The sequence below is a fragment of the Phalangium opilio genome, unplaced genomic scaffold (genome assembly GCF_054372755.1).
Source record: "Phalangium opilio isolate 3A_F unplaced genomic scaffold, DU_Popi_V2 ptg001421l_1, whole genome shotgun sequence".
In the NCBI taxonomy this organism is placed as follows: domain Eukaryota; kingdom Metazoa; phylum Arthropoda; class Arachnida; order Opiliones; family Phalangiidae; genus Phalangium; species Phalangium opilio.
In genome coordinates, this window is record NW_028324258.1 from 5001 (window position 1) to 19521 (window position 14521).

At 38.5% G+C, this 14521-nt stretch overlaps 1 protein-coding gene across 1 annotated transcript in view; it reads left to right on the forward strand.

Annotated features, from left to right (window-relative positions):
- The window catches only part of LOC149583102 (zinc finger BED domain-containing protein 4-like), a 1962-nt gene extending 1030 nt beyond the window's left edge, over positions 1 to 932 (forward strand). Inside the window, exon 1 of the mRNA XM_089864002.1 lies at positions 1 to 932. This exon is cut by the window's left edge and continues 1030 nt beyond it. Within this exon, the coding sequence (XP_089720128.1) occupies positions 1 to 932 (932 nt within the window).
- Positions 933 to 14521: the final 13589 nt, after the last annotated feature.

Genomic DNA, 14521 nt, shown 5'->3' on the forward strand with positions numbered 1-14521 from the left:
ACAAACACCAAGAAGAATCAAATCTGCCAAAAAAGAAGCTGGTGCAAGACGTCATTGTTCGTTGGAACAGCAGTTTTTTCATGCTAATGAGCTTGATAGAAAATAGAGAGCCTGTAGGCATATCATTGCTTTCATCAAAAACTGAAATTGAGAATCTTACAAACTCCGAGTGGAAATCTGTTCAACAATTGGTGTTAGTCCTTAAACCGTTTGAAGAAGCTACAAGGGAGCTCTCTGGAGATCTTTACCCCACCCTTTCGATGGTCTTCCCAGTATTACACTGCTTAAATAAAACTCTACAAAAAATGGCATCAACAGCCACAACTTCCCAGTACGCCAAGATATTCCTAACGAAATTGAATAATAGATTCCCAGACTATAGAAATGGATCGAAGTCAATGAATTTACGGAAGGCAATGCTCGTGGATCCAAGATTCAAAGCTATTTTGATGGACCAAGATGAAAAAATGATCGCAAGCGTTTTACTAACAACCGAGTATGATGATTTGCAGCGCCAAATAGTTGAAACTGCTGGGACTTTGGACGAAAATGAGTCGACTCCTAGCTGCTCACAAAGCAGTCAAAATGTTGAAAGCAGTTTATGGGATGATCTAAAAGAAAAAATTCAACAGCCACAACAAGGAAGACAGCTCCCTAACGATGAAATTAAAATATATATGGCAGAGCCGGTTGTAAAGAAAAATGAAAACGCATATATATGGTGGAAAACAAACGAAGGAAGATTCCCGATTTTGGCTAAACTTGCCAAAAGGTATTTGGCTCCACCAGCTGCATCAACAAGTAGTGAACGATTGTTTTCAGATGCTGGTAACATTTTGTCTTCTAGGCGAGTACGACTATCTCCGGAACATTTAGAACAGTTGGTTTTCTTGCATGCAAATTTGACTGTGTCTACTGAAGTTAAAAATTAAAGCAATTAAACTATACTGGCTAAACACTTAACAATAAAAAATGCACCTTGAAATGGTTACTGTTACACTTACAAATAGAGCTCAATATTATATACCTCCACAAAAAGAATTTGTGATATTTTAATTAAATATAAAATAATAACACAAAAGATTTGTGATATTTTCACTATACCTAGTCCTATTTCTTAAGTGTGTAACTTTTAAAAGTGAAATATTAAACTTTCTCATATTAATTTGTGTTGTCACTAGTATTTAAAATTTCCTAATATTATTCGCGAATATATGGGTTAACTATTCGCGAATACTAGGCCTAACTATTCGCGAATACTAGGCTTAACTATTCGCGATTAATCGGGAAGTAAAATATTCACCAAGGCCCAACTATTCGGTATTCGATTTGGAATTAACTATTCGATTCGGTATTTGATAAGGAAAATTTTTTGATATTCGGTAACCGGTTCGATACTCAAAAAATGGTATTCGCACACCTCTAAATTAGCAACCCAAACGACAGGTTTCAAATCCCAGATAATAGCAGCCCAAAACGACAGGTTTCAAATCCCAGATAATAGCAGCCCCCAAGGCCCACATATTTGCAGCCGGTTGGTTTAAAATCCCAGATAATAGCAGCCCCCAAGGCCCACATATTTGCAGCCGGTAGGTTTAAAATCCCAGATAATAGCAGCCCTCAACGGTAGGTTTCAAATTCCGGGGGCAATTCTCTAACTTCTTTTGATTTTATCGAATGTGATAAGTTATCACTTTATCACTCGCGATCCTATCGATAGGGTGATAACTTTGTATTCTCTTACTCGTTTCCCCGAGTTGTGATAAGGATCCTTGCGATAACTCAGTATCGTGATAAAAATAATTTTTATCGACAAAAACATTACTTCCGTTCACATGACTTGGAAATCTGGCCAATCAGAAGTCTTCCATGAAATACAGACGATATTTAGGGTTTTTAAACGCGGGAAAAAGGTGTTTTTCGAAGACACACTTCATTAACGATTATTTTTTGTGGTAGTTCGTTAGTGAAAGCCAAAAAATGAGTAAGCAAGCGAGGTCGGGTCGCGTTACTCCCCAACAGCGCGAAATTATGCTGGGTTTAAGATATAAAATAATTAAAAACTTTTGTTTACGGAGATATCCAACGTGATTTTATTAAAACATTAAAACGTCTCTAAGAAATTTTAATGTTTTAATAAAATCACGTTGGATATCTCCGTAAACAAAAGTTTTTAATTCTTTTATATCTTAAAAAACCGTGACAACAATAACTATGAGAAACCTTTTTAAAATATGCTGGGTTTGTTAGAATCAAACCCAGAGTTGATGAGTGGCAAGCTGACTTGTTCCTTCAGTAAGGAAAAATCAGATGTTGCATGGAGTGAAATTGAGCGCAAACTCAATAGAGAAGGGCATCCAACGAAAACTGCAGTTGCCTGGAAAAAAGTAAGTGAAAGTTTTAACTATATTGGGCCAGATTTTGGTCAACGGCAAATTATAGTCGTAGAGCTGAATGCGGGCTGATATTTCTATGATTGGGATTCAATATAAAAATTAAACCGTTTCTCAATGATTATCAATAAATTCTACATTCAATAGTGATCAAATTAGTAATTTCTTCTCCCATTGTTGCTAACCTAGTAAATCTCAGAACCAGCCGCTAGTATTATTCGACCGTAAATTTAACTAAAACCGATTTTTTCAAGTCATTGGCTGATTGGAAAGCTAGCGTCCTTAGTAAAGCGGCTGATGTTTTGAAAGAAAAGAAGAAAACTAGTGGTGGGGGATTGATCAGGAGATATTGGATCACGGTCTTACAGGTCTTACAGAATTGGAAGGAAGGTTATTAGCGTTGGCTGGTGGTTGGAAAAAGGTCACAGGAAACCCAGATTTGTGTGAAGGCGGTTTCCCTACAGGGGTAAGTACAACAGTGATCCTGGGTTGCCACGGGTCAGGGAAAACGTGGAAAAGTCAGGGCATTTTTAAATGACCCAAAAACGTTGGAAAAAAGTCAAGGCATTTAAATCTGAAAATCTTGTGGCGACCTTGAACACTATTTTGGCTATTAAATTTAATTATTTGGAAAACTACAATAAAGTATTTTATGAAATTTTATTGAAACTTCAATAACATACACCTACAAAACACTTTCACTATAGCCGCAACAATCGGAGACCCCTGTAAGTTTGGCTGTAAAAGCAGAAATCTTATACATGGGCATGGGTTACTTACCTTTTTGAACTCTATAGTCACGCGGCCGACAAAACGCGTCGATAGTAGGAAAACGGTCCAATTACAATGAAGCTCTGGACCAGATTTTATACTATGACGATGTAGACGAGTTTAGTGTTTCACCCATTTCACCATCAATGCCGGGGTCCTCTTCTACTCCTCAGTTCGTTCCTCCTACTGTTTCGTCCCAAAAACAGTTACCTAAAAGATTTCAACCCCCCAAACGCTTCACACCGCAATCAGCTAATCCGTCCACACTTGTGCCTTCACCCAAAACCCCACCATTGCCGGGTTCCTCCACTGCTCAATTTGTTACTCCCGCTACCTAAAAGATTGACACCGCAATCAGCAACCGCTTCCAGATGTGTACCAAAACAACAGTTTCTTCGCCTTTTACCACGGCTACACGATCTCTTACTCCACAAGAAACGCGGACTTCTTCGAAACTCCTTTGGAGAAACGTCTGGAAAAAATGGATGACAATGACGACACTCGAGATTTTGGGCAATATTACAGAAAATAATGGGTTCCCGTTAAAACTGAATGGGCTAAGTGCTATCGTGTACGATCGGGAGTGAACACTAACATGTATGTGGAATCTTTTCACAAGACATTGAAGTACGGCGAAAGCTATCTCAGAGGAAAGCAAGGCAAGAGGCTTGATAAATGTGTCGTGATCCTTCAAGAATTTGTAAAAAAACTGGCCATCAACAGATTGATAAAACTTGAGAAAGGAAAACATACATTTTTCAACGAAAAATAACAAGAATAAAACCAACAAGAATAAAACCAACGTCAAGTATGCCAATCTCTCTTGGGAAGACAAAATTGACTTGGAGAATGAACTGTTGAATGACGTGATTAGAAACGAAGTTCACAATGACCACGCGTATTTTTCCACAATCACATTACAAAACACCCTTGACGTGGTACACGAAAAGTTCGTTCGATAATTTTAAGTTTTCAAGTTAGAGAATACCAATTTTTGAAAAGTTATCACTTTCGTGATAAATTTGAGTTATCGCACGTGATAACCCGATAAATCAGTTAAAGAATTGCCCCCAAGGGCAGGTATCAAATCCCAGATATTAGCAGCCCCGAACGACAGGTTAATATAAACCAGCCAAATTTGCGCAAACTGTAACGCGCCTGTAACAGTTGCGCTGTTTTAAAACCACCCAAGGTAAGAAACTAAATGGCACGCGCCCGGATTCGAAATAGTCTAATATACACCACAAATCTGATGCGAAATTTAAAATCTCAAATTTTCCACGAACCGAGGTCCGGATGAAATTCATACTTTCTTAGTTTTATACATTACGTAAAAATAATCTGTCATTACTGTCTATGATCCAGAGATGGCAGACCACCGTGTTCACAGTCATCTTAAGTGGGCGGTATCATACTAACATATTGAGAAATTTTACAAGTAAAATCATACGTATCCTGTGATGCTTTTGAAGGGTTTTAAACCCAAACCAAACTAGTTCTATTCCTCCAGGATAGAGACATGCCACGCCTTACCAAGCTAAATAGTTAAGTAAGGTAAGTTTAGAACGACACGCCTCATTACTAAAGCTGACAAAAAAGTGGATATGCAAACATCAAAAAGCAATAAAACAATAGAAATCGCGAGAAATCATCGCTTGAAAGCGTATCTTTTCTCAAGTTTGTGATAACAATAGCAAAAAGTGATATAGTAGGCCTAATAAAACCATCTTATGACGTCACTCTGCCTATTTCGCTTTACGTTCAAGATCATAACAAACGAATCATTAATTTAAGAATAAAAGAACTTTTGCTAAACTCGAAACGATATAATATTTCAGGGTCTCGTGGTCAAATCCCACGCGAGGAAAATTAATTAAACAAAAAAATCATTATCGAACAAAGCTAATTAGCGGTTAAATTTGAAAAGAAATAATTTTTAACAACTTCACCTTGGGAGAGAGATTGGCTCTAATTTAACTAAGGTCATTTTCCTCCCCACCATCATTTAATAATAATCACTTTCTTTTTATAGCAGATTGCGTCATTTGGAAAAGCAACACGCTTATGTTGTATCACGTTACATTAAAGCAATCAATTCCCCCATGGTCATAAGCTCAGAACGCGTTCCCTGGTTCAGGAAGCCACGCAACCTTTCCACAAGACGAAAAATAAATTCTATAAAACGATTGAAAAGATTTCTTCAGAAAAAAATCAAAAACCAAATTCAAACTGCAATTGGTTGGATGGTAAGTTTAATAAGTTATTTAACATAGAGACTACATTCGTTTTACCGCAGTCTACGGTTGAAATGGCGTTACCATAACATAGGATAGGATCGTGAACGCGAAGAGAGAAATTCTTTCTACAACAGCGCGTGGTTCAATCTTTACATCATAAAAATGAATACAACCTGTCATGTAAAACAAGACTCTTTCAAAATGTTTTTTTTATTTTGTTTTATTCTTCTTTTGTATTACGTAGTGGTGGTAGATATATTGCAATGACAACGGCCCATTAAGTTTAAACATAAGTTTATAAGATATGTACCATAAATATGACACTACCAATACTTCGTAGCTAGTTCGAGAACGACAAGCGAGAATTGACTACAGTCGGTGGTTAATTTTGCAGGACTTCCATCTTCCTATATAGTCCGCATTACTAAGCCTTTGACAGGCGTCGCTTTACCTCGAATCTATGACCTACGTCACTACATCACAACCTCTCAGTAACAAGTGACAAACTTAAGGATCAAACTTATGAATTTATGTATAACCAATCATTTTATCAAGGGTATTTTAGCTTTAAAAACGTAGAAATGTCCGGATGAACAACAAATCTGGGAGCACGGCAGTGCTCCCAGCCAAGTCGAGCACTGACAGCCTTTTCTCGAAACAACTCACGACACTTTTAAGTCCACTGTAAATTCATGATGGGTAAAGGTAAAAGTCTGAAATTTTGCTTGTCGCGAGGACGGTCAATCTTAGCTACAGTGTCCAAATTTCAAGTTCCTACCCTATATACTTTTCGAAATGTCGAAGGTGAAATCTACCTTAGTTTGTCACTCACTCACCGATCATCGAAATTCTAAGGTACTTCTAGGGGAAATAGAAGCTTAAAATCCAAGATTTAGTTTTCATTTATTATATAAAGCACAGAAAAATTACAAAATCCCGAAATTTTTATAAAATTGTTCTTTAGTTCTTTATTTTAAAACTAGATGGCGCTGCCGTCTTTTCAACAGAAATAGTGTGTGTTCTTGATGAAAGGACGTAACGGTCCAAATGAACGCAAAAGGGATACTGACATCTTCAGGTACTGACCTCTACGGCACTGACCAACATCTTTTAGGCACCGGCATTCAAAGGCGCTACCAACTGCGCCACGATACACGATGATGAACTCTCTTTCAGTGGCGTCGCTAGGATTTTTTCACACACAGGCTGAAAAATTGGAGGCCCCTCAGGGGGGAGTTATTGCTTTTGCGTCAAAGTGATGCATATCAATGAAACCAAAAAACCTTTCTTTGATTTCCCCAATTTTTGAGGTATATCGCAAACACACGCATAACTGTTCGACTCCCCCATTATTTTTCGTCTCATCCGCTATCAAGGAATATAGCCCACCTGAATCGTTTATTTCTCCGACAATCATCTGTCGTATTAAATTTCCTCCAATATTGATAAGCTCATTTTGTGTAGTGCAAGTATTTTGAGTTGTTTGGCATGCTGTCGCATTTGGTTTTTAATTCCGGACATTTTCGTTTGATCAGCTCTAATATTTCTATAAAGTTACCTCGATTTTCAAGTTCGCTATTGCTTCTATGACCTCTGTGCACAAAGTAAAATTACCTCAAAGTGGGCAGATAAAACTTCGCGGTTTCTCAATACGTCGACCCGCTGTTGGGAGTTAATTTGAGTTGATATAGAACCAGTTTTCTAACACTTTAAATAGTTACAAATTTTTCCAATCAGAAAATCCAGTGACAAAAGAGGAAGTCTCGGAGTTTAAAAAATGGCGACAACAAAAACAATAAACTTTGTCGTATTTCACCGAATATTCTATCATATCATAATTTTCGTAACAAGTGTGGCTAAAACTTCGGTATTGATTGCCAGCACGTTTTTTTGGGTATAATGTCAATTTTGGCTGGACAGGTAGGCAATCTTTATCTTGGCGTATATCGCAAACGAAAGTATAATCTTTAGAAAAATCGAAGATGCTTCTCTTACTCTTATAAATGTCCACATAGTTTTCCATGATACTTTCGTCCCGATCATCATTACGTTCTTTTTCATCGTTCCTTAGAGATTCACAGTCTTCACGAGTCTCAAAACATGACGAAACATTGTTTACTAGTGATGTGTCAATACTAGCGTTTATATTGTTTGAATCTATTAAATTCTCCGTTATTACACTGCACTGCGACGTGCTTTGAGTCTTTTGACTGCTTTCAAGTTCAATACCGCTATTTTGACGTCGTTTTTTCCTATTAAAGCTGGTAATGACGGCCATTTGGTTTTTTAGGAGCTTCTCTTTCGACGCTTTCTACGTCACTTTCATAATTATCAGTATTCTTCGGTAGAATTGGTACGTTCGGTTTCGAAAACCTATGGAGTGGGCCTTTTTGACTTTTCAAGAAAATGTCACTTTTCCTCCGTTTTTCACGCTTTTTAGCGCCCGATTCAAACCTTCCCATAACCTCACTGTTAATATTTACTTAAACTGTAGATATATATCTACAGTTTAAGTAAATATTAACTGACAACTCTTAATATAAAATAGCTTTAAAATCAGCCGTGGCGTACCTGTACCAAACTTCTCTATAATGGCCAAAAGAAGTTTTATGGGCTTGAGCCGCTTGACAACTAGCTTCTTTGAAGTGGGTGAATTCAAGTGGGGATGACCCAAATGGGAAAATTTCAAAAACCTAAAGCTCTACGATATACTAGGCCTATGGAAAATTACTGGAAACGAGTGTAAGTGTGAGAACGTTGCACAGATAGCGAAAACGAGAAAACTGGTAGAACTGTTTGTTCGGATTATAGATTAACCAGCGGAGGGGTTAGTTATTCCGTGTTCCTATAGCTACCAAGGGCTTTACCAATACCATGCTGGGAGCCTAGGAAAACAAGTCGGTTGACGGACGACGGCCGGGACTCAGGGTCGCCAAACGGTAGTACAATACCATAGTCATCCCCTTCGCTTTATTAAGGAGGGTTGGGGATGCGAGAGGTAAAATACTAGATCTTCAAAAGATTTCTTACTTTCTTTCATTCTTTGGAAATTGAAAAAGAAAAAAAAAACTTTTTTTTGGCATAAGTAAATGACTTTGAAAAATAAGTTATAGAGTAACGACCAAATATTTTCACAAATTGAGGCCCAATTATGAGAATTTTGAGGCCCCTTCGAAATATCAACATAGGCTTCAGCCTATCCCAGCCTACCTGTGGCGACGCCACTGCTCTCTTTGAGCTAATTTAGTCGTGGATTTAAACAAACGAGCATAAAAGAATTTCACCGCACCTACGTGGTCTCGAGCCAGGGACTGTCCAGGTGTGAAGCGGATGAGATAACCACTACACAGTAGATACACATACAAAATGGCATCGTTGGACTAAATCTTATGCGAATTAAAAACTAAAGAATATCTTCTGTATCCGAGCACAATCTTCATTATACGGGACTTCATTGGGTACTGACCATCTTTGAAGATTGATATTTTAGGCACTGTAATTCAATGGCGCTACCAACTGTGCCATGTTAAACGATGTTGATCTCTATTTGAGCTAATTTAGTTGTCGATTTAAACTTCCGAGCATAAAACATTTCGCCACACCCGCGCGGTTTCGAACCCGTGACCTTCCGGATGTGAACCGGATGCGACAACCACTACACTATTGATACGTATACAAGTACGCATCATTTGACTAAATCTTATTTGAAATAAATACTAACTCGAAAAAAATAACTTCGGTATATGAGCACGAACTTCACTAGGCACTGACCCTACATGGGATAAAGACCTCTTCGGGTACTGAACATTTTTGAAGATTGCTCTTTCAGGCACCGGCATTCAATGGCGCTACCAACTGCGGCACGATACACGATGATGAACGCTCTTTGAGCTAATTTAGTCGCGAATTTAAACAAACCTTATCCTGAAACCATGGAACATACAGATTAGATTTATAGACAATTAAACTAGATTACCGATTAAAGACAATTAAAGTGGATTACCGACTGCCAGTAATAAAGCTAGATTACCGTCTGCCGGTAATTAAGCGATATTACCGACTGCCTTTAATTAAGCGAGATTACCGACTGCCGGTAATTAAGACAGATTACCGACTGCCTTTAATTAGGCGAGATTACCGACTGCCGGTAATTAAGACAGATTACCGACTTCTGGTAATTAAGCTAGATTACCAACAGCTGGTAATTAAGCTAGATTACCTACAGCTGGTAATTGAGCTAGTTTACCGAAAGCTGGTAATTAAGCTAGATTACCCACAGCTATTAATTAAGCTAGTTTACCGACAGCTGGTAATTAAGCTAGATTACCGACAGCTATTAATTAAGCTAGATTATCGACAGCTGGTAATTAAGCTAGATTACCGACAGCTGGTAATTAAGCTAGATTACCGACAGCTGGTAATTAAGCTAGATTACCAACAACTAGTAAGTAAGCTAGATTATCGATGGACGCCCTAAGACTTTCTCTCCTATGGTTTCTAAACAATTTTAATTAGTATGAAGACTGAAGTCCAAGATATTTATAAAAACTGCCACTGTAGACAAAGACGGGAAAGTGTAAAAGATAAGTGTAGAAAATTAACTGCCAGAAGTACAGATATTCAAATTTTCATTTTGGAAGACATGATTAAAAACATCAATTATTTTTGATGATTATTTATGTTATTTGAGGGGGGAGTGATTTTCCCCCGCACGAGTAAAAAATACCAACTTCGGTAGATTAAAAACTAATTCGGGGGGTTAAAAACTATTTTTTTTCGACGGGGGTATAAATAAGCTGCAACCCCTAGTTTATGCACTTTTCTCGTTTCCAACATACAAAATGAATTTTTCGTCATCAAGTTCTGAAGATTTCAATCTGCACCTCAGTACTTCCGAAGAGGACGTTGAGCCATCAAACGCGGTAAGTTAAAAGGAGGTTTAATGACACATTGCAATTCTGGACATTAAGCACAACACAAAATGGGTATTCAAGGTATACAATTAATGCAACGCATTCTTGTTATAAGTTTGAAACTATGTTTCATTTAACGCTTACAGGCCCCACACAAAAACTACCCACTGTATAAAACTAATCATTCTAATATTTTCGAAGGTGCCAAAGTATAATCTGAGATGCAGGGAAAATTTGAAAAAGAAAGTGAGATATGAAGAACCCAGAGGCGGGGCGAGGTCGACGGCATCCAGAGGCCGGGCGAGGTCAAAAGCACCCAGAGGCCGGGCGAGGTCAAATGCACCCAGAGGCCGGGCGAGGTCAAATGCACCCAGAGGCCGGACGAGGTCAAATGCACCCCGTGGCCGGGCGAGGTCAAATGCACCCCGTGGCCGGGCGAGGTCAAATGCACCCCGTGGCCGGGCGAGGTCAAATGCACCCCGTGGCCGGGCGAGGTCAAATGCACCCCGTGGCCGGGCGAGGTCAAATGCACCCCGTGGCCGGGCGAGGTCAAATGCACCCCGTGGCCGGGCGAGGTCAAATGCACCCCGTGGCCGGGCGAGGTCAAATGCACCCCGTGGCCGGGCGAGGTCAAATGCACCCCGTGGCCGGGCGAGGTCAAATGCACCCCGTGGCCGGGCGAGGTCAAATGCACCCCGTGGCCGGGCGAGGTCAAATGCACCCCGTGGCCGGGCGAGGTCAAATGCACCCCGTGGCGGAGCTATGTCAACTGCACCTAGTGGCGGAGCTATGTCAACTGCATCCCGTGGCGGAGCTATGTCAACTGCATCCCGTGGCGAAGCGAGGTCGACGGCGGAACAGAGTAATAGGGCGGTGGCTGGGTTAGGACGGACGAATTCACCGGTGAAAAAATACGCCGCGGCTGTTATTGTTGAAAATTTCAATTACACAATCTTGAACCACCAGATAAAAGAATGGTTCAAGCCATACTTAATTAATAAAACTCTCCACAATCTCTCTGGGCGTGGTTGCGGTAGATTTATAATTTCAATCCTATTTTTCTTAAATATTTTTTTACTTCTTTAAAAAGGTTCTAAAAATAAAAAGGAAATTAAATGTGTCAAGGTGCTGAATTTTTCTCGCATCCAGGGAAAAAGATTTGGCTGCTGTTTGCGAGTTAACTAAACGAAGAATATTAGGCTTCGAAGGTAAAACAACCACAGTTTCCCTTGTGTGATTAGTTTTATAGAATCTTATCGTTAAATATTTATATTTTTTGAGAATTTTATGGTTTTAAGTTTGAATATTTTTGAGAATTTTATGGTTTTAAGTTTGAATATTTTTGAGAATTTTATGTTTTTAGTTTGAATATTTTTGAGAATTTTATGGTTTTAAGTTTGAATATTTTTGAGAATTTTATGGTTTTTAGTTTGAATATTTTTTGAGAATTTTATGGTTTTTAGTTAATTTAACCCTTTTATGTTTGAATAATTTTTATTTAATTTAACCCTTCTAAGTTTGAATATTTTTTGTTATTTAACCCTTTTAAGTTTGAATATTTTTGTCTAATTTAACCCTTTTAAGTTTGAATATTTCTGTCTAATTTAACCCTTTTAGGTTTGAATATTTTTTTTAATTTAGCCCTTTTAAGTTTGAATATTTCTGTTTCTTCCCTTACTTGAGTATGAAACTCGGTGAACGAACTTGATAGCAACTTATTAATAAGGAGCCCTCCTTGTTCCTTGCAACATTCAATAAGAGCATTGGCCAAGAACAGTTCATCCTGGAAGCCCGTAATTTAAAAATAATTCTAATGATAAAGTTGTTTAATTTTCTTAAGCATATTAAGGTACGTTTTCGTTATATGCCCAAATAGGCATATTGCTAGAATATCGACTTGTAGCCCGTAGTGGAAATAATCCAAAATGAATTACATTTTTCTGAAAATAAATAAGAGCGATAATATTAAGAGTACTTGGCAGTGTGCCACTTGTTAGATTCTAAAGGAGTTGTAAAAGAGTTTTTCTCCGCTGAGTTTCATGGTTTCTTCTTTCTATCAAAACTTGCTGAGGCTATCGGTAATAGTATAGGACCCTGTCTGTTAGATGTGGCACTGGAGCTATGCATTGTAAAGGAACCCACCTGTAAATAAGCCGCAAACATAGTGTGGACATCAATTCTCAGATAAACCCTATATTATTATCAAGAAGGGATATCTAGTTTACTTGGAAGAAGGTATAAATTCGCCACATTTCTAGCTTTATCTCCAGTCCAAACGTAGGTCCGGACGCAGTTAATCCCCGCCTCAAAATTACAACTAGCATCTCACTGGTTCTTTTATACTCACGTCAGCGCGACGTGAATGACGAAAATTACTGACGACGGAGGAGAGGCTAAATAGCTTGGCCTCCTTTTTACGTCCCCCTTGTAATTTAGAAGGAGGACTGGGACTATGGTGCGCGAATACTTAGGCATCTTATACCTCCTCCCTAGTAAACTAGATATCCCCTTCTTGTCATTATTACGGTTTCCGACCCTCTGCTTACATTTCCAAGCTAATGCAAAGTTTAAGCATGTAGTCACAGTGATTCCTTTCCTAAGCAGTGGCGGCACAATAAAAGCAGTCAGGCGCTTTGTCTTGTCATATTTGTTTTCAGAATAAACACCCGTTAGTGTTAAAACAAATAGAAGAAAAGAAAGCTACCAAAAGGAAGAATTCATCCTCTAACGTTTAACGAACCAAGCGTATCTGCTTTCATCCACCAATAAAAGATGAAGTAAGAATGGCCAGCACGATTGGGAATTGATGATAGGTGGTAGTGATAATTGGGCACATTATAAGTTATTTAAGCTCAAACCTTTTTATTCAGTCGCAGTTCTGATCGTTTTTGCTTACTTGATTAGTAACTCTTGATCGTCATTTGACTTATTTTATTGATCGGTAGCTATCCCTGCCTAAAGGTTTTTCTTTTAACAGGTGGACGAAGTCGTGATGGAGTACATAATATCATAAATGCGGCCGATATATACGGTCGAAAAACCATCGTTTCGGCGTATGATGACCGCCTTACGCCACTTGTTTCAAGGGCAAGCTCTCTTCGAAGAGACGGGTTATGGAATATAATCTGAGAGTCAAGTTGTCGGATGTCGAATTTGTATGTACAACTGCTGATATATGGAGCTCCGATCATAAATCATTTATGGGGGTTACCGGATATTATATAGACCCATCCTCTTTAAAACGTGTATCTGTATTACTTGCATGTCAACGAATGAAATTCAAGAATACATTTACGGAAATTGCTGCAGTTTTATTCTCCGTTTACTCTAATTATGATATGTATGTCCCCAAATTAGTGGGTACGGTTACTGATAATGCTTCAAATTTCGGAAGTGGACCCCTTTTTTACCTTCTTAAATGCCGTTGAAGAGGGAAACCTTCAACACTCGACGAAGAATCGCATCACCATGGAGGTGCTTGTCTATTTAGAAAACAGAAGCAGAGACGTGACAATGTTACATCTTTATCCTGTTGTTAAGGCGATGTTTATGAAGTATAATACGATATTGCCTTCGTCTGCCGCCGTAGATAGACCTTTAAGCTCGGGAGGTCAAATCCAAACACCAACGCGTAATAGAATAGATGACACCATGTTTGAAACAATGTTGATGTTGAAGTATAACCAAAATATTGATTAATAGTATTGTTTAAGAAAATATATATTTTGGCAAATGTTTCTAATATATAATTTGGTTTTCGTGGACGAATAAATCTTCAAATCTGCAGAAGTTTTAGACTTGTTTTTCGGAACCCATTATGACATTCTAGAATCAAATGAGTCCAAGTGATACAGTCCAACTATAACAGTTCCAGTTTCAACGAAGTAGCTTGCATAAATGGAATGGGACCGTCCATAAACTACGTCACGCGAAAAAAAGCATTTTCTGACCCCCGTCCCCCCAGATCACGCTTCGTCACGCTTCTCTCAGACCCCTCCACTAAAAACCACGTCACATTTCTTTAACCCCCCCCCCCTCCGCACTATGATTTGTCTTAATTTACAAATTTAATTTGATTAATTTTTTGAGTGATATGCCGCCCTCTCAGAAATATTTTGCTCGGCTGAAAATTCAAGTTCTCTTCCGTTTTAAGCTTTTTCCCTCTGATTGACCTTTAGAATTTTAATGTCTGGATGTGCTTTTTATA